This window comes from Malania oleifera, chromosome 6 (assembly GCF_029873635.1).
Source record: "Malania oleifera isolate guangnan ecotype guangnan chromosome 6, ASM2987363v1, whole genome shotgun sequence".
NCBI classification, from domain to species: domain Eukaryota; kingdom Viridiplantae; phylum Streptophyta; class Magnoliopsida; order Santalales; family Ximeniaceae; genus Malania; species Malania oleifera.
The window spans coordinates 104,700,134-104,720,166 of NC_080422.1; the positions used below are offsets into that span (position 1 = coordinate 104,700,134).

The 20,033-nt window shown below is 38.0% G+C and overlaps 1 protein-coding gene across 3 annotated transcripts; it reads right to left on the reverse strand.

Moving 5' to 3' along the window:
* Nucleotides 1–1,041: 1,041 nt before the first annotated feature.
* LOC131157344 (uncharacterized) lies at nt 1,042–18,932 on the reverse strand. Of its 3 annotated transcripts, XM_058111416.1 has the most exons (4): nt 18,550–18,839; nt 6,825–7,093; nt 5,276–5,330; nt 1,042–2,695 (listed from the first exon to the last, which is right to left on the reverse strand). In XM_058111416.1, the coding sequence occupies exon 4, from the start codon at nt 2,622–2,624 to the stop codon at nt 1,533–1,535; it is 1,092 nt and encodes a 363-aa protein (XP_057967399.1). In that variant the 5' UTR covers nt 2,625–2,695; nt 5,276–5,330; nt 6,825–7,093; nt 18,550–18,839; the 3' UTR covers nt 1,042–1,532. The 3 variants fall into 3 exon arrangements, with proteins under 3 accessions (XP_057967399.1, XP_057967398.1, XP_057967400.1); XM_058111415.1 differs by lacking the exon at nt 6,825–7,093 and having other exon boundaries at nt 18,550–18,932; XM_058111417.1 differs by lacking the exons at nt 5,276–5,330; nt 6,825–7,093 and having other exon boundaries at nt 18,550–18,932.
* Between the last annotated feature and the right edge of the window lie 1,101 nt (nt 18,933–20,033).

Here is a 20,033-nt window from a genome sequence, read left to right on the forward strand (position 1 = left end):
ATTTAATTAAGATAAAAGTAATTGCATGAAATCGTTAAATATAAATCATTAATCGTACTAATTAAAGATTTAATTAAGATAAAAATAGCGACATGTTCACTAAGTCATATTTGAAAATTCATTGTGCTCAATGGAATTTTATGTCTTGGAGATGTGTCCCAGGAATGAGGTTGGCCAAACGTCCAACTGATGCACGGAAGTCGTGTCCGCATTTCAGACTTTACCTGATCAGCGAGACCAAGGGGGAGAACGCTGATCCGTAAGTTTGGTGCCGCATTAGGGGGTCCGAAGGACTTGGTGACTGGAGTTCCTATATAAAAAAAAAAAAAAAAAAATCTTCTATTTAATTCTCGTGACAGAATAATTATTTATCCCCTCCCATTTGATGGTTTTTATTGAAATGAAAAAGGATATATCAATAAGTACCTCTCTCTCTCTCTCTCTCTCTCTCTCTCTCTCTCCCTCTCTCCATTTTTTGGCGCATTCATTCGATTCTCTCCTTATTAGGAGTAGAGGACCATCACTCTCAAATATCAATCGCCGCAATTGACATGCACAAGAAGCAGCTATTTTGTCTCCAAATTCTGATAAAAGAATTACACAAACCCTATATTTTGAGATGCCTTAAATTTGCATTTGTATTAGAGATGTAATGTAAAACTATATTGAAATTTATCTAAATCTATGTAAATTCAGATCAGATGTGTGAAATCTATGCTCCCAAAGGTGATAAAAAATAAATTTGGATAGAAATTCATCTCATATTTAGAATTGAATTGACCCCAAAAATATTAGCTGCCAAAGGCCAACTATGTGCAAGACCTAAAACAATGGAAAATATGCGAACTAACTCTAATGCGAGATAATCCATACATGATATGTTCTGTTTGGTGGTAAAATGAGAAAGAAATGAAAGTATCACAAAAATTGAATCCATTTTCAAAATAGAATGCCATGATCCTTTGGATTTTGAGCCACTTGACCCAAAATCTTTGCGAGCACCTGGTACCATTTTGTGAACACCAAGGCATCTGAAGCAGATTTCGGATCTTAAATTTAAAATTTTATTAATTTAGATAAAATATAATACAAAGTAAAAGAATTGAGTACTACAAAACTGCCGACAAGGGCAAAGGCTTGTTTGGGCGTAGACCAGCACATGACTTGAGGATTTACAAGTAACATATCCCTCAAAAGAGAATTCTTTTATATTTTTCAGGTAGAACTCAAAGGATTACCAGTTGTACAAAACAGCGCAGGTCCGCAGCTACTCCTGAATGTTAATCTTTCTTCACAACCGAAAAAATTTATACTAGGTTTCCAACTTTTCAACAACAGAGGGAAACGCAATGGTGTGAATGCTAGACATTCACAAGTTTGAATGTTCAGAGGATCTCACGTGGGAAGGGCCAAAAGAAAGACACAACAAACCTAGAATATATTTTTGGATACAGGAAACTACAACAGATTAATTTAGTAAATACAAATTTGAAATCTTTGAGGCTTCTTCCAAGTGGCCAGACAGAGAGACTTCATTCCGGTTCTCGTAAACAGCCCCCGGGAAGAAGGAACTTATACTTGTCTGCATGCTCTATCAAGGATGCAGGAAGATGAACTGCAGAAGCAGAGTGAGGAATTGATCCCATCTTCTTAATCAAGTCTTGGAAAGTGTACTCTTCGGGTAGCATATCAAAGAGATCATCCCCCCGACAAATTATTCTCTGTATTCTTGAATGGTTTAGAAAATGTTTCCACCTTACACGATCTGCGTGACTGTATGCTGTCATCTTGAAGACAAACTCTTTAATATGTCGGAAGCAAAAGCTACAATGCCATCCAGCATCAGAAAGTATGATATCACTTTGGCGGGAATGCCGATAGCGGGTTCCTGGGTTGTAGATGTGGGTCGTGGCACGCCAGCTACTGTAATCCACTGGAAATTCAAATGAGTACATGTAATGTCGTAGCTCAAGATGCATCACAGGCGGGAACCCATCACACCATTGAAGAAGTTTCAGGGTATGAGGGCTTGGAATCTCATCGGTGTCCGACATTATAAGTAGATCACCACTGGAAATCCCTGCACGGCGAAGTAATCCATTCATAGTTCCACGTTGCTCCGCCTCAAGTACAAATGGGTCTCTGCGAGAACCATGAGTTGCAACTCGGCCAGAAAACACACCATGGACAATCTTCCCTTCAGCAAATGCAAACTGATCTCGTTTTGAAGAAAAGAAGAGCGGCTTAGGAATGCCTGTGAAAGTGGTCTTTGACTCCAATATCACAAATTTTGATACGTACGGATAAAGTTCACGCCACCTTATCTCAAGCATGTCTAGCTCATTGTTGAATATGATGCCATCAAAGATACGGCGGGGTTTGGAGCGCAGCGACCAGCCATGGAGGCGGCAGAGATGATCCATGGAGACATTCTCTGCATAATAGTGAGGCAAGTGTTCAAAGGGCGGAGGTGGCTTGTCCCACAGGGGGCGAAAGAAATAGGAGACTTTAGGGCCATGAACAAAGATTCCAATCACACAAATTGGAATTAGTATCAGGAATATGATCGAAAGAAACTTGGGTCGCCCTCGTCTGGAAGGGAAGCGGAAAGGTCGTGTGGGCATGCTTCAGAGAAGAATAATCATCATGAAGGAGCAACTAAAATGTTCATCCCAATTCTGTCCATCTTGACCATCTGCGAAAGATTCTTAAAGAGGGTTAGAGTCTAGAATAAGCCTATAAGAGTTTACATAAACAATGGTTTTTTAATTATTGAGATCAGAGGAGCATGGAATTGAATAGGAGTCACACATTTTACCACCTAGCATTAGATAACTAATGGTAAAAACAGGATATTGCAATAAAACCATGTTCTTAGTATTACAGGTAAATTTGAAACATTAGAATGTAGGGTGAAAAGAAAGAATACTGGCTCTTCCAATATGGAATTATCCAGGCCACAACATGCTAGGGTAGATTTCAATTTTGTGGATGAAGTCAACTGAGGTTGAGTTTGGGAGCATAGATTTCAGGCAGGATTTGGATTTGTGTGGATTTTGACAAAATTCAATATAACTTTGTTCTGCATTTTATCCAAATCACAACAAATCCAGATTCAAGGTCTGCTAGATTACCACTTTACCTAAAAGCTTAAGCTGTTAGGTTGTGGGCCAACAATGTATATCAAGCTTTAACACTCCCTCGCACGTGCAGGCCGATAGCATGTGGAGAGATAAACACATGGTAAATAGCACCCATCATAAGGAATGCAATATTTTTTTTTTTAAATTACGGGCAACAAGACTAGGACCCAGGACCTCCTGGTAACCTGCTCTGATATCATGTTAGATTACCACTTTACCTAAAAGCTTAAGCTGTTAGGTTGTGGGCCAACAATGTATATCAAGCTTTAACAAGGTCTGAGCTCCAAGCTCTCAATCATGGGGTAAGACTCCTTCCACCTCAGGGTTGACAACCCATCTGCAGCAGTCAGTTAAGCTTATCATCATCTTTTACCTTATAAATTATGAAATGGTTTCAGTAAGTCCACACAAGTGCAGCATATACATTATGCATTGACACATGCCCATAGAAATGTCCTGTGCGTGATCTTTCAAAAAATTACAGTGTAAAAAATTTCAATTGAAAGAATAAAGAAAACCTAGATAGGACCCCTCCCAAAAAGTGACAAAATGACAAACATTAGTTGTCAAACATTAGTTGAATTAATACCATAACGGAATGAGTAGTTTATGTAGCATAGGAACACATTTCTATTTCATGCAACAAAATCAATATGCAAGGCACAAAAATGTTATAGAGTTGAGAAAAAGGAAAGATAGCTTCACAAATCATTCAAGGGTTTTGAAAAATGATGTCTGAAAAATGAGTTATCATTCAAGCAATATGTTGTTCATAAAAATAAATAAATAAATAATTGTTTATCACAAAAAAAAAATTATACCTTATAATTCAAGCAAAAAATTGTTAATGCATGCCATCAGAATCCACATTGTTTTTATTGATACGTAAACATTTAATGATTAGAAAAAATGAAACAAAATCTGCACATAAAAATTTTAAAAATATGAAAAGAAAGGGAAAATATGATAGAGAAAGAGAGAGACAAATTTAATATATGGCTCGGTTGGCTCAGTTAAAGATAAAAATAAAGTGGGGCTCAGTCATGAAGGAAAATGCAAAAGAAGAATTCATGTAGTCCTTAACACACATGACTAAGGAGCAACATCAAATGATTGAGCCACAACTGAACAAACCCCTGCAATTTGGTTTCTAGCCCCAAGGCATTCTTCTGCCTTTAAAAGGTTTATGAAATGCATCATCACACACAATTTGGTCACTAACCATATGCAAGCATGAAAAATAATTTTTATGAAACAAAGAGAGGATCATTTTTTTTTTTCTAGAGGAACAGCATCTAAATCTGGCAAATTCTAGGACCTTTTCTTTTGGAAAATTTCAACATGGATGCAAGACCAAGGCAATAGATTTTTTTTTTTCTGAGCAAAAAGGCAGGTAGGGGGCAACCAGCATAGCAACCACACCCCCCCCACCCCTCCGGGGGGGGCGGCGGGGGCAGTACCACTGGGGCTACCCCTTGCTACAAAATGTTTGTATTGAGCCATAGTTACCCAGCCAGAAGATTGGGACTGTCAACACAGCACCACCTAAGTGCTAGGGGTCCAGAACCCCTCCGCGCATTCCAAGGGCAGGCACTACTCCCATAAGCAGTTTCGACTTACATTTGACTCAAATTCCCAACCTCGGAGATGTGGAAGATCAGCCCATACCACTAGGCTTACCACCTCGGTGGTATGAGTGGCAATGGATTTAGTTACACTTACTAGCTATTGTTAGTTGTCATTAATTCTTGCAGTCATCTAATCAATATTAAGTAATTGAATGTCTAAAAAGAAAATAAGATGAAGAACTATTGCAGAAATAATCATTCATTAATATTGAAAAAAAAAAATACAAATTTATGAATAAGAAAATCAAAACCAATTACAAATAGAAGGCTATTCATATCACAACTTCTTATGCATCCCATAAAGGGAGACCAATGGTAATATTATTCAAAATAATCTGATATTTTGATGTGATGGCACACGTGGTTCCCAACCAGCCCCTTCTGATGTATGCATAAATGATAAGTAATTTAAGATAAAACAATGTATATAATTATGCATTTATATAAGCATGTCTTACAAATAATCTAAAAATAAATTAGCATTAGTGATTGTATTTAACCAACCTGAATATATGACCAGTTCAAGGTGATCAAACATCCTGGACATGCATTAGACAACCTGGATAGATTATGTACAATCATATCAATGTTCTAATATGAAAGAAATAAAAAAAAAAATTGAACATAAATTGGACGAAGAAATGAAGAAGAAGAAAGCACTCCATCCCTAAAAATGCTAGTATTTAATAATATTTTTTGGTTACTGAAAAAACTACATTTTAAATACAACATAGGCCTCTCATACATACTAAGGCATTAATCCCTAGTAAAAGAATCAAAGCAAAAGCAGAGATTGATTACATAATATTCTTGTCGCACTGCAAACAACATTTAAATAACAATGAAGCACTTCTGAATATGAAACAATTTTAGATCAATTTCAGCTAAAAGCCTAAACTGTTAGGTGGAGAGCCAACAATGTATATAAGCTATTCAACACTGCCATTCATGTGCAACCCAGTCTCACACATGACAAGTCAAATAGATGAACATGAACAAGCGCATGGACACAAATAGAACAAAAATTAACAGAAACTCAGGTAATAAGACTTGAACTAAGGCACTCTTGTAACAAAAACTCAAGAGACTGGTAGGTCACTGCTCTACATTCAAGCTTAAGCTGTTAGATGGTAGCCCAACAACACATGTTAGGCTGTTTTGAAAAAAAAACCAATATGGATTCAAAAGATGAACCCCCTAACTTCAAATAAGGAATTCAATTCGATATGATAACCAAATCTTCACACACATGCATGTGCACACATATAAATGCATAAGCTGTAGGGCTACAAATGAGCCAAGCCGCTCGTAAGCTACTTGGTGCTCAATTCAACAATGGCTCACTTGAACTCATTTATTAGGTTAAACGAGCGAAACTTAGGCTCAAATTTCAAGCTCGTCAACCAAATGAGTCAAGCTCAAGCTGAGGCATACTCAGCTTGTTAAGCTCATGACCTGGCTCATTTATTGGCTTGTTGAGCCAGCTCATGAGCCAACTTGTTTACTGGCTCGTTTATTGGTTCATTACTAACTCGTGAACTAATTCGATATTAAGCTCATGAACTAACTCGATATTAGTCACATTAAATATTTGATTTTACCTTTAAAAATACTTTCCTCTAATTATCTTTACCAATTATCAATTAATTTAATTAGTTTAGTGGCTTGGCTTGTTTATTAATTTGAAATGAGCTTTAGTCGAGTCAAGTTTGAGCTTAAGCTCAAGCTTTCGAGCCACACTCGATCTTGGCTTGTTTATTACTATGAAACAAGCTTTAGTCGAGTTGAGTTCGAGTTGATCTCAAGTTATTTATATGCTAAATGAGTCGAACTTGAACAAAAAACTTGAAACTAGAGTCGAGCTCGAGCTCTCTTTCAAATGAACAAGCTAAAGCTTGAACTGGCCACAGCTCAGCTCGTTTGCAGCCTTAAAATGCAAACCATACACACAGATAGATGAGATGCAATAGCCGATAAGCAATTTACACGGTATGATGCAAGCGTTGAGCAAATTTTATCAAGGCAGTCGCAAGGGGAATGATGAGGGACATACTGTGGTTATTGCTTGTTGATAACATTACTATTTTCTATGGGGCACATAAGATCCAATTACGATGATGCAGGAGTGTGTTATTGTGTTTTGAGGCAGCCTCAAGCTTATCTAAAATCAATTTCATCCTCGCAGAGTTTAATATGTTGCATTCCTCAAGGATGACTCGGTTCATGCTGTTGATCTTTGTCAATGGTTTCTTTGGATCTATCATTAGGCTCTTCAACGCAAAGGCAATGTGGAATCTATCATTGAATATTTTGAAAAGAGACCTGCAAATAGAAAAGGAGTTCATCAATCTAAATTAGGTTCGCCAACTCTTATGAAGGGCAAATTTTAGTAACTCCCCATTTAACTCATGTCCTTTATTATCATTCTATAGCTATTGCAGAAAGATTTGGAAAAACTGTAATATGAATTTCTTTGGGCTGGTATGGGAGAGGAAGCCAAATACCAGCTAGTAGAATGGATAAATGCATATTTATCTATAAAGGAAGGGTATTGCTAGGACTTTTGAGAGGATGATGCTTGACTTTCTTTGGTTCAGTTTTGGGGAGATCCAAATCTTTTCCTGATGGCAAAAGAAATGCATTGACAGATTAAATGTACTAATAGAAGAATAAGACATCTACTTTCCAAACTCTGGGCAGCCACTTACCCCAGAAAAAGCAAAAAGGTAAACCAAAAAGCACTGACAATGACCCAAAATAATCAGCGAGCCCTAACAAGTCAACAAGGAATGTAAGTATAGGGCCTTGGCAATGTGCTTACTGAAAAAATCTCTCTAATTGGAAAATGGTTGAGGAGGTTCCCCTCAGAAGTTAATTTCACATGGATCAAGGTGATACAAAGTAAGTATAGGGCCCATTGAATGGGTGGGACACTAGAGGAAATGGCTTTGCTTCTTATACAAACCCCTGGAAGTCTGTATCGCAAGTTGCTTGTTTAGTTAGTTTTTTCCTCTCTCATTTAATAGCGGGTACAGGCAATAGGATTTGGTTCTGATTGTGCCCTGTATTTTTAAGATTCCCACTCTTCACAATGCACCTATCAGCTCTTTCTTTTCTTTGGAGGGGCACTCTCTTTCCTTGTATTTCCATTTTTTTAAGAATCGCAATGAAAGAAAGATTGATGAGTTCACCAAGCTTAACGTTTTGGAGCCTTTTGTTCATTCTAATAGAAGAAATGAGAGAGTTTGGGAGAGGTACTCTTCAAGTCTTCTTTCCACCAAATCCTTTTCTCTTCACCCCCTTAAACTCCCTCCAATTCTTTTCCTAATCATTTTCTCTAGAGACACATCAATTGGAATGCTAAGGTCTTCGCCCTTTTCAGCTCAGGACATTCATCTGAGCTGTGTCTCTTAATAGGCTTAATACACTCAATAGGCCTATTATGCATGACTTACTGACCCTATAAGAGAGTCTTGATATGTGCTCCATGTGTAATGAGTCCAATGAAACAAATTCACACCTATTCCTTCATTGCCAGGTGGCTAACTATCTTTGGTGCGCTTTTTTCTTGTGTTATGGTGAAGCTTGGGTGGCTCCGAAAGTCGTGGGGGATTTCCTACAAGTGAACTTTTGGGATTTTGGCAAATGCAGAAGGTTAGGGCATTATAGAGATGTGAAGGTATTGCTACTTGGTTGACCCTTTGGACTGAGAGGAATTTGGGAATCTTCAAGGACCACAAATCTTCTCTTGGTTAGTTGTGAGATAGATTTGTGTTTCTAGCCACTTTTGGGCTCATTTTTTTGGGTTCTTCTAGGGGATATCACTGCTCGGCCAGCAAAGGGATTGGAGGGAAGCTCCTCTTGTTATTGTTTATATATTTTATTTTCTTTCTTTGCAGGACATCTAGTTCTCCTCTCTTTGTATGTTCTTCATCCATTAATACATTTTCTCTTCCAAAAATTTATCTGCAAAGGAAGGGATAGTTTAGGTATGAGAAGGTTTAAATAAAGTACTCTTGAACAAATCATAAATGACTACAGAGACTTTCTATGTAGCAAAGCATTTAGAAGAGGAGGAATAGTAAGTACTATTAGCAATGCACGTGCATCATCCACTGCAGCCATCAATCTCGCTAATCTCCCCCCAATCACTGGAGAGCCGTTGAGGGGTGCTCTCCCAGCAATAAATTGAATCCACAAAGAAACTTCAGCAAATCCTACAAATCAGGATACTTTACACCAACAAAGCAATAGACTTACATTCTCACCAAAGAAGGAAGAATCCAATCAGCATGAATATCGCTCCAACGTCCATAAAATCAAACCAAAGAAGGAAGCTTCTAAACAACACGCAGTCCTAACATCCGACGCAAACCGTCGATGGTTACATCGGCGGTTTCAGACAGTAAGCAATTGCAGTACCAAAGAAGGTTTCATCGAAAGACTTGACAGTTGCTGAACATTTATTAAAGATCCGACGCCAATCGCTACAAGGCCTGATTCTATGGAATTCAAAAATACAATTATATTATGTATCCTTTAAATACCACTCCTTGTATAGCCTAAGTGTTCACGTTGCCATTTTGAAATAAAATCATTCTTTCTCCCAAATCCTTTGTTTTAGTTTTTCTTATGGTATCAGAGCCATTGTGAACATTAGGCAACAAAAAAAAAAAAACACAGTTCCTGCATCATTCAATCTTCTTGCGTACCTTCTGCTCCTTGCTTTTTTGTATCCTTCTTGCCCTTTTCCATGGCTACATTATCCCTCAATCTTGGCAACTTCATCACCCTTAGACTCACCCCAAACAATTATCCTTTGTAGCGCGAGCAAGGATTGGCTCTAACCAAAAGCCAAGAATTAGTGGGGCATCTCACAAATGAAGAGCCGGCACCTAAAAAATACATCACACCAAATCCAAGCATTCCCACGAAATGCAGTGGACACAAGTCCTCAAGTCCGATTGTCTCCTTTGAGGGTGGATCATTGGGACACTGTCTAAGAAAACTCTCGGACTTGGTGTTGGCCTTGACACAGCTTATGCAATGTGGGAGACTCTCAAAAATGCATATGCCCAAGACTCGCAAGAACGTGAATTTACTTTACGTCAACAAGTTACATATCTTCGGAAAGAAGATCACATAACAATCACATACCACATTTGCACCTTCAAAGGTCTCTGTGACAATTTAGCAGCAATTGGGAAGCCCGTTCCAGACCAAGAAAAGGTATTATGTCTTCTCACTAGTCTTGGTCCACAATATGAAGTTTTCACAACAACTATGTTAAAGTCCCCAAGACCATCCTATTATGAGTTGGTCTCTCAACTCCAAAATTTCGATCAAAGCCGCAATTGGTTTTCCAGCCACACCAATGTTCAACCTACATTCCTCACCCATCAAGTGGCATTTTATGGACAACAACAACAACGCCCCCAATCAAACTCTTCAAGCTATCTCGTGAACCAACACAAAAATTCACGTCAACTAGACGTGGATTTCCAGCACAACAAAACAGGGACTCAAGGCAAGCTTGCACAAAATATACCCCTCATTCAAATACACAGCGGCGTCCTCCCCCACCAGGTGAACGCCGCATGACACCTGTCGAGAGGGACAAGTATCATGATCAATAGTGTCAATATTGTGGCATGATGGGCCACATTGCAAAGATATGTTAGTAGGTACCAAAGAAATCAGTTTCTCAAGATGACATTCCACAAGCACTTGCAGCGTTAACGTTGGATAACACCATTGCAAACACCGAATGGACTACAGACACCAGTGCTTCCAATCACATGACTGGTAAGTCAGGTATGTTAACTAACCTCCGAAAATATTCTAGTTCTAACTCAGTACTAATTGGAGATGGGTCTTCAATGCCAATTCTTGCCATTGGAGACTTATATAAAACCAAAAAAAAATTCTGCCTTACCTCTAAATGATGTTTTAGTAGTTCCTAACCTAACAAAGAACTTACTTTTTGTAAGTCAATTAACCACTCAATTTCTTGTCAATTGTGAATTTTCTTATGTTGATTATTGTGTTAAGGAAAGGGAAACAGGACAAGCAATGATGACAAGGAAACGCAAGGGTGATCTTTATGTCCTACCAACTTCACCACAATTATATTTCTCTCATCTATTCAAATCCACCACTCCAAAGTTTGGCATCAACGCCTTGGCCATCCCCAGTTTTCAGCTTTACAAAGGCTAAAAAATAAAGGATTAATTGATGTTGTAGGGACAACAAAACCATAGCATCTCTGTGATAGTTGTCAACTAGGAAAACTTAGTTGGTTACCTTTTTCTTGCTCTAAACACTCAAGTACTAGTACCTTTGAAAAAATTCATTGTGATTTGCGGGGACCCACTCCTACTCTTTCTATTGAAAAATTCAGATATTATGCTTGTTTGGTTGATGATTTCTCTAAATATACATGGATTATTCCTCTATCAAAAATCTAATTTTTTCAGTGCATGTATAGCCTTTGAAAATTATGTAGCTAGACAATTCAACAAGCAGATAAAAATTTTCTTTTAGATGGAGGTGGTGAGTTCATAAATTCCATAGGCATTGTGCATCAAGTATCAGCACCATATAGGCCCGAGCAAATAGGTATGGTTGAGAGACGCCATAGGACTATAAGAGAACTAGGTATGACCATGCTATTTCATTGTGGTGCACCTTTATATTTATGGGTAGAAGCCTTCCCTACCGTTGTTTACCTAATGAATCGGCTGCCCTCATCAGCCCACAATTTTGAACCTCCATATTTTGCATTGCATGGAACCCATCCAGTTTACTTCTCACTTCGAACCTTTGGGTCTAATTGTTTTCCCAACACTTGGGACACGCGACCCCACAAGTTCAATCCTAAAATGCCTCTTTGCATTTTTGTTGGATACAACGACCAACACAAGGCTTACAAATGTTTTCATCCATCAAGTTAAAAAAAAAAAAAATTATCTACAGGCATGTTGTCTTTGATGAGCTGGTTTTTCCCTATAAGTCTACACACACCACCTGCATGACAACAACAACACCACACGTAATTAGTATCTTCGACACCTGACTACCTAACAATACCACTCACTTGCCTGGAGACACACCTTCGGATCCTTCCACACCTCCATGGTTAAGTCCCTTACTGCCATCCCAAGATACAGCAGCATCACTCTCCCAACATTCCGCATCAACCGACCCTCCAACCCTCCCACTTCCCAGCATAGTGACACCTACCACCATTGACATTATAGCAAATGCTTCTCTCGCATTACCTCACAGCATGGCTTCACCAACCACATCACTGCCCCACGAATCACTTCCTCTTGATACCTTGACAATATCCCACACCATAGTCCCACAGCCCATGCCTGAACCATTGGCATCATCTCACCAACACCCTATCTCTTCAGCACTAACACACTCTATGGACACTCGGTCTAAACTCGGTATAGTCAAACCCAATCCAAAGTATGCCTTGACCACACTCACCTCAACCACCATACCCTGTGAGCCTCAAAACATCAAAGCGGCCCTAGCACACCCTGGTTGGACAGCAGCAATGCATGAAGAAATTGCTGCCCTGCATCAAAACAAGACCTGGATACTTGTTCCTCGCACACCTCACATGCATATCATTGGTTCCAAATGGGTGTTTAAATCGAAACTCAAACCCGATGGCAACTTTGATCGACTTAAAGCACGTTTGGTTGCCAAAGGGTACCATCAAATGGATGGCGTGGACTAAACTGAATCTTTTTTCCTAGTTATCAAACCTGGAACAATACGCATGATTATAACCATAGCACTCATTCGAACGGTGGTCTATTCGTCAATTGGATGTCAAAAATTCTTTCTTGCATGGTTTAATTTCTGAAGACCTATATATGCAACAACCAACAGGAATGGCAGATCCACTCCATCCAACTTATGTTTGTAAACTACAACAAGCACTCTATGGGTTAAAACAAGCACCCCATGTTTAGTTTGATCGATTTAATACATTTCTTATTAAATATGGTTTTTTTTTTTAGCTTGGCCGACCCTTCCCTTTTTGTCTGTCACTTTGATTTTGGCTCACTAATTTTACTTCTTTATGTGGATGATATATTACTCACTGGATCTACTCCCACTCTTGTTACAACTTTCATTCAACTTTTAAGCAGTGAATTCGCAATGAAAGACTTGGGGTCAATTCATCACTTTCTTGGAATGGAAACCCCAACACCCAATGGGCTTCATCTATCTCAATCACACTACGCCCTTACTATCCTTGAACTATCCAATATGGTTGATTGTAAACCCATGAGTACACCGCTTGAAGCTAAAACTAAAATTACTTCCAATGACACTCCTCTATACGACCTAAGTTACTATTAGGGACTTGTTGGTGCTTTACAGTACCTCACCCTCACTTGTCCTGACCTTTCCTTTAGTGTTAATTATGTCTCACAATTCATGCATGCTCCCACGTTGACACACTTGCAAATGGTTCGCTGTATCTTGCAATATGTCAAAGGATCAATTGGCATGGGGTTACATTTTTCTTCACAAACTCCACTTGATCTAGTTGCTTTTTTAGATGCAAATTGGGCAGGATGTCCTACAACGAGACGATCAACCACGGGCTACTGTACATTTCTTGGAGGTAACCTCATCTCGTCATTCAAGCACGGAGGCCGAGTACCGTGCCATGACAACACAACAGCTTAGCTCACCTAGATCACCTTTATCCTCCAAGACTTTCGCATTACACTATCGTCGCCTCCCATACTCTACTGTGACAACCTCAATGCGCTTCACATGACCATTAATCCTGTTTTTCATGCTCGCAAGCTCGCAGCAAACATATTGAACTGCATTATCATTTCATGCGTGAACGTGTTGCACGTGGACTCCTTATCACTCAACACGTCTCAACCATTCATCAGGTTGCCGATCTATTTACAAAGCCAATGTCTAAGTCAGCACATCATTATTTTCGTACCAAACTTTGCCTTCAACCCTAGCAAAGTTTGCAGGAGGGTATTAGCAACACACGTGCATCATCCACTACAGCCATCAATCTCGCACCAATCATTGGAGAGCCGTTGAGGGGTGCTCTCCCGGCAATAAATTCAATCCACGAAGAAACTTCAGCAAATCTACAAATCAGGATACTTCACACCAAAAAGGCAATAGACTTGCATTCTCACCAAAGAAGAAAGAATCCAATCAACATGAATATCGCTCCAACGACCATAAAATCAAACCAAAGAAGGAAGTTTCTAAACAACACACAGTCCTAACATCCGACGCAAACCGTTGACAGTTACATCGACGGTTTCAGACAGTGAGCAATTGCGAAGCAAACCGTCGACAGTATCGTTGACGGTTATATCGACGGTTTAAGACAGAATTGAACTCAGTAACAAACTGTCGACGGTTTCATCAAAAGACTTGACCGTTGCTGAACATTTATTAAAGATCCAACGTCAATCCCTACACAACCTGATTCTATGGAATTCAAAAAAAAAAATGTATTATGTATCTCCTTTAAATACCACTCCTTGTATAGCCTAAGTGTTCACGTTGCCACTCTTTGAAATAAAATTATTCTTTCTCCCAAATCCTTTGTTTCAATTTTTCTTTAAGTACATGGGGGGGATAGTTCTCAAGAAAATCTAGGCCTTCCCATGTTGTGGGATTATGAAGGGGTAGCAGGAAGGACATTTGACAATTTTAGGTCAATTGAGTGCTTGTAATGGAAGATATTTAAGTTCCGCTAGCCCTTTTTTTTTGGTGGGGGGGGGAGAGTGGGGGTTGGTGGGGTGTGGGGTGGTGTCCAAGGAAGGATCTTGAAAGGTATCATTTGCCATAGCAGTAAGTAAAGATGCTGGGGTGGCAAGATACTCTTTTTTTTTTTTTCTGGAAAGAGCCGGAAGGGGTAGCAAGATACATTACTTGAGAGGAAGAAGGATGGAATTGGAATCCATTGTCGGATGGTTTAGGACTGTAACGTGGATCCTTTGTTTAAATTTGTAGCAGTTTGTCTATTCTCTTGAGGTTTTCAAGGATAGGGAGGATGCTAGGAGATCGAAAACCAAAAAGATTCTCTAGTTCATGGGTGCTTGGTTAATCAAAGTGTTTTCTATTGAAGATACGAAAGTGATTTCCTCTTGAAGATGACTTGGAATCCTAAGATGCCTCTTCAAGCAATTTGGTTTTTTTTTTTTTTTTTTTTGTTTTTGCAAGAATTGTTGTACATTGGTTGCATTTGATATGTGTTGTACTCTATGTTATCCCCCAGATCTGTAATATTCAATAGATTATGCTAATAATAGTGGTGATCCTGGTTGATATTTGAAAAGATAGAGCATTGCTTTCATCAAGAGAAGGAAGAGGGTGGTTTGGAAGGATGCCCTCAATTTCTTACTAGGGTGTTTTTGGAAAGACAGGCAGCAATAGAACCTTTGACAACGTCAAGTTACGTGAGCATAAACATTTTTTTTTCGGTTCTTCTTTGTCTTGTTGGGTGTTGCTTCTATTCTTGCAGCCTCAATCATGCACCGAGCTGCTTTTTTTTTTTTTCTCTCGTTAAGGGTGGTGTTGCCAAATACCTCTGCCTACTGGCAGATGCATGTGCAGATACACTTTGTACGTAGGCCATGCAAATTTGATGAGAAAACTTCAGATGAAGAGGAGCCCTTTTCTTTCCCTTTGAGTACAACACATGATTTACATTTTTTATGAATTTAAGCAATGGTACCATGAATGAGTTGAAAATTTTAAAGTATGTCGCATTTTTTTGATGATTAAATGAAATTTTAATTATATAACAGAATAATTTTTTGACAAAATTAATTTAAATATTTTATTATGTTTTTTTTTTTTTCTTGAAATTGCTGTGCTTCATGTTCTAGTATTGGAATGTTTTACAATAGACACGATGTTCAGCGCTGGACATTGCATGTTAATTTTCTTCACACTAAGCAGAAATTTGTCCACTTTATTTGATCTTCTCTCTCTCTCATCTTTGGAACTTTTTGCCATGTTTCCATAACAGTCATTTTGTCTGTGCAAGATTCTGTTATGTGCGCTTGATTTATTTGAAAATTTCATCCATAGGTGAGTGACTATCGTGTAGCCTAAACAAATCAATTCATGGGATCTAGATAGAAGAACAAAGAATTTTTGCAAGCATCAAGAGCATTGTCAGCGGTTGGTCGTGGGTTTGAATCCAAGGAAACAGCTCCCTCTGCATAAAAGCAAGGGTAAGGCTGTATATACTTTGACAACCCTCCCCCTACCATTGCAAATGGGGAGCCTTGTGGCCCTTATTATCATCCTTTACAGTCTTCTAGATCCCCAATTTCCATTATTGAGTGGTACATTGTTCCTCTCAGTATTTTTCGCGGAAGATTTTTGTATTCACAATTCAAATACCTGAATCCAAATAACAGGGACACAGAGAGTGGCTTTGTTGAGATTTTTATTTATATATTTTTATTTTTTTTGGAGAAACAGAGAGAGATTTGGTTACATAAGCTCAGAAGGTAATTTCCAAGTATACTAAACTCTCCTAACGTTTATTTCAAGAAAATACATCATAAAAAAACCACAAATGCTGCAAGGATTACAAAAACAATACACGCAGCCTATGAAAATCTTAAATGCAGTGGTATCTATCTAAGGCAGCATTGGAAAAAAAAAGGGGGGGGAGGGGGGGGGGGTAAGTTGTGTTAGAACCTAGTACAATTAAATCTAATACTGAAAATTTCTCAGAAAATTTTGAAATCAAGCTAATGAATCACTATGCAGAACCTACATAACTGAATGAAAGCTCAGAAGGTAATTTCCAAGTACACTAAAATTTCCTAGCATTTATTTCAAGAAAACACATCATAAGAAAACCAGAAACGATGCATGGATTATGAAATAAGAGCACAGCCTATAAAAATCTTAAATGCTGTGGTATCTACCTAAGGCAACATTGGGAAAAAAAAAGGGTGGGGGGGTTGTGCCAAACTATCACATTGTCGTGTCTGCTTTTAGGAAATGATGAGAGTAGTAAACGTTATAGTCATAATTTTAAGAACAGATGATGTTATGTTAAAACCTAGTACTACTAAATCTAATACTGAAAATTTCTCAGAAAATATTTCTTAGAGGAAATCAAGCTAATGAATCACTGTGCAGAACCTACATAATTGAATGAAAAACATTAGAGAAATAGAAAACGGAGTAATAGAACCTGCAAAGAATATAATCTAAAAGAGGGTTTCCAAAGTTTACAGCAGATGGATATTCTCCTAAAGGTCAAAATACCATTACTTCTAATGTGGCTCTCGGAAAAACATTATAAGCAGGGTACTAGAATTTACAGATGCAAACCATATGAAAGACTTAGATGACTAGTTTCAAGAACTAGAACAATACAGTTTTAAATAAAAAATTTTGAACACGATGTAGCTAAAAGCAAAATTTCAGAAAATAGCAGCAGAGAGGAGCAGAAAGTGGGAATAGTAACTGTCACACTTTTTCACCCGTGACAAAGACCAGGATGTTAATCTCTCTCAGTTTTTTCAACCTCCTAGATCATCCCTCTGCCTCTCAAGCACTCAGCTTCTCTTAGAGTCTTCCCTACTTCATTTCGATGGATGATTTATCAAAAACTTAATAAAGAAAAAGAGGTTGTTAGTTGCGATAAACAATGTCCTGTGTCACTCTTGCATGGTTTATAAGAAAAACCAACTGCGTCTCTAAAGCAAAACGAGTAACAAGCAAACATTGAAGACAGGCTTCTTAAACTCTTTTTTATTACTGGAAGTTGATATCAGAGTTTGTATAATAATTATATATATATTTTAAAATTTTTCATTTTGGTTCAAATATTAAGTGCAGTCTTTTTACTTCTTTGTCCTCATTTTTCTTATTGTAACAAACATCTATTCCTAAACTACACCCATTTGTTTTGGGAAAAAAAAAGCAGAATAAATCATTAACATAAAAATTGACGTAAAAAACTAGAGAATCACATGCAAAAAAGACTTAAGAAAAAAAGTTGGCGAAAAGTCCACCAAATGTGAAAATGTAAATTTTGGTAACACATAATCAATGCATGGCAGCATAGTCTGCATAGGCATGTAAAACGAACTTGTTTGTCAATAACTTTCAATTTCAACAAATTGACACTGTTAAATCTAGAAAGAACTGAACCTTTGAGTAGCTTCTCCTTACACAACTCACTGTCCCAACATTTTAGCTCAAACCCATGTTTCAAACCATTAAGGGGGTGTTATTGAAGACCACAGAGCCCAAAACTTAAAATCAAATGATGATTCCATAAGGATGTATGATTGGATGCCCTAGCACAATTTGATTTCCATCATTTAAGAATCAAAGCATAAACCCTACCCAAATCCATCGAAATTACAGCATGTCAAACTATTAACTAATTTAAGACATCATAATAAACCCAAACAATCAAAGATCAAAATCAACAGCGAAATCCCCCTCCTAATCAACAGCAAAGTCAATGATATCGCCCAACACAGCTCGCATTGCCCAGCAAGACACAAATCCATAAATTCCAACAGAAACAATTCCCAAACACATCAAATTTCTTGACATCCCCGCACAAACAACAGACAAAAAAACTCGAACTCCATCTCTGCACGTCTGTCCATATCAAAGTGCATACACAAACATACATACACACACATACATATATACATACGTACGATTTTAGATACATACATAGATACACACACACACAAACGCAAGGAAAGTACCTTCTTTAAGTCGCAGAGTGCGAGGAATGGAGAGAGAAAGCATTCTTCCCAGGTCGTTAAGCACGATTACGATTTCTTCACCATGGAAGTGCGTTTCTTAATCGGCAATCGGTTGATTAACATAGAGCAGAGAGAGAGAGAGAGAGAGAGAGATATGACGATGGCCCTCGGGCGAGGAAGAAGGGAAGACCGGTGGAGGGCGAAACGACTGAGCCATAATTCTCTACATCGAACAGTAGATGATTCACGGAGCATGGCCAATAGAAGAGTCGGCAATTAAATCTGTGAGGACGCGTTTCCTCTTTTGGTTTGCAGCCTTCAGCGGGTACTGTGGAACCGACGGTAGAGGATTTGGCTTCTTTAGGAAGTTTTGAGTTGCGGTCAGTTACCGGCCGACGTGGACGATCTTTCATAAATGTTAGAACTTGGAAGTATCAATGAAATTACCATTGTACCCCTAAGGGTCTTTGTGACGTCACCGGCGACCGAAGCAGCGGGTATTAAGGTGGGCCAGACAGCAGAAAGTGGGGTGCTTCACCCTTTCCGCTTACAAATGATAGCAGGCCCATTAATAATATATTTTCACTTTATTTTATTTTATTTTATTATATAGAAAAAATAAAGCAAAAGATGAAGACCCTTTTTTTGGGTTAATAAAAAAGTTTCGTATCTATCTTGAAATTTAATAAATAAAAGCTTCATAAACAAATACAACAACAACAATAACAAAACAAAACCTTAGTCCACTAAGTGAAGTTGGCTAATTTGTTAATTTGTTAATTTGTTAATTAGTATATGTTAATTTGTTATTATGTTAATTAGTATTTGGTAAAAAAATCTAAAATTATATTATATTTTTATTAATTAATTTCAAATTAATTCGGTTAATCGAATTATCCGAAAAGGTAATTCGATTGGGTTCAGTTCAATGAGGCCCCTCTATTCCGTCAATTTGATTAATAGTTCTCATTAACAGAAAATTTTGGTTAATTCGGTTAATTAATTGAATTTGATCAAACCGACTATTTGCTCATCCCTATTCCGAAGGATCATTCTGATGCCTAAGTCAGAGAAGGGAAGATTCAAATTGCAATAGTAAATATGAATGAATGAGAATGAGATGCTTATCTCCCCCTGTGATCCCTTTTTTATAGTGACGAGAACAACCCTTTCCCCCGCTTGGCATGACATGCATGAGTTATGCGAGATATCTACAGTCGACCTTATGATTACTCGCCTCCATGGCCATATTCGTCAAACTTGGACATACTAGTTTTGGCTGTATCAGATATACCGAGTATATACATCAGTATTTTATAAGTATTTATATTTTTTAAAACGCAGAAGAAATTTGTATTTCTTTATCAAGATAAATAAAACTTTTAGAAGTCTTGAAGCACAAAATGAAATTGTCTGCAAAAAGAAGTTTAATATCTTTTTATTAAAAAGTAATATAATTATGAAGTTTGGAATAGAGTTGCACA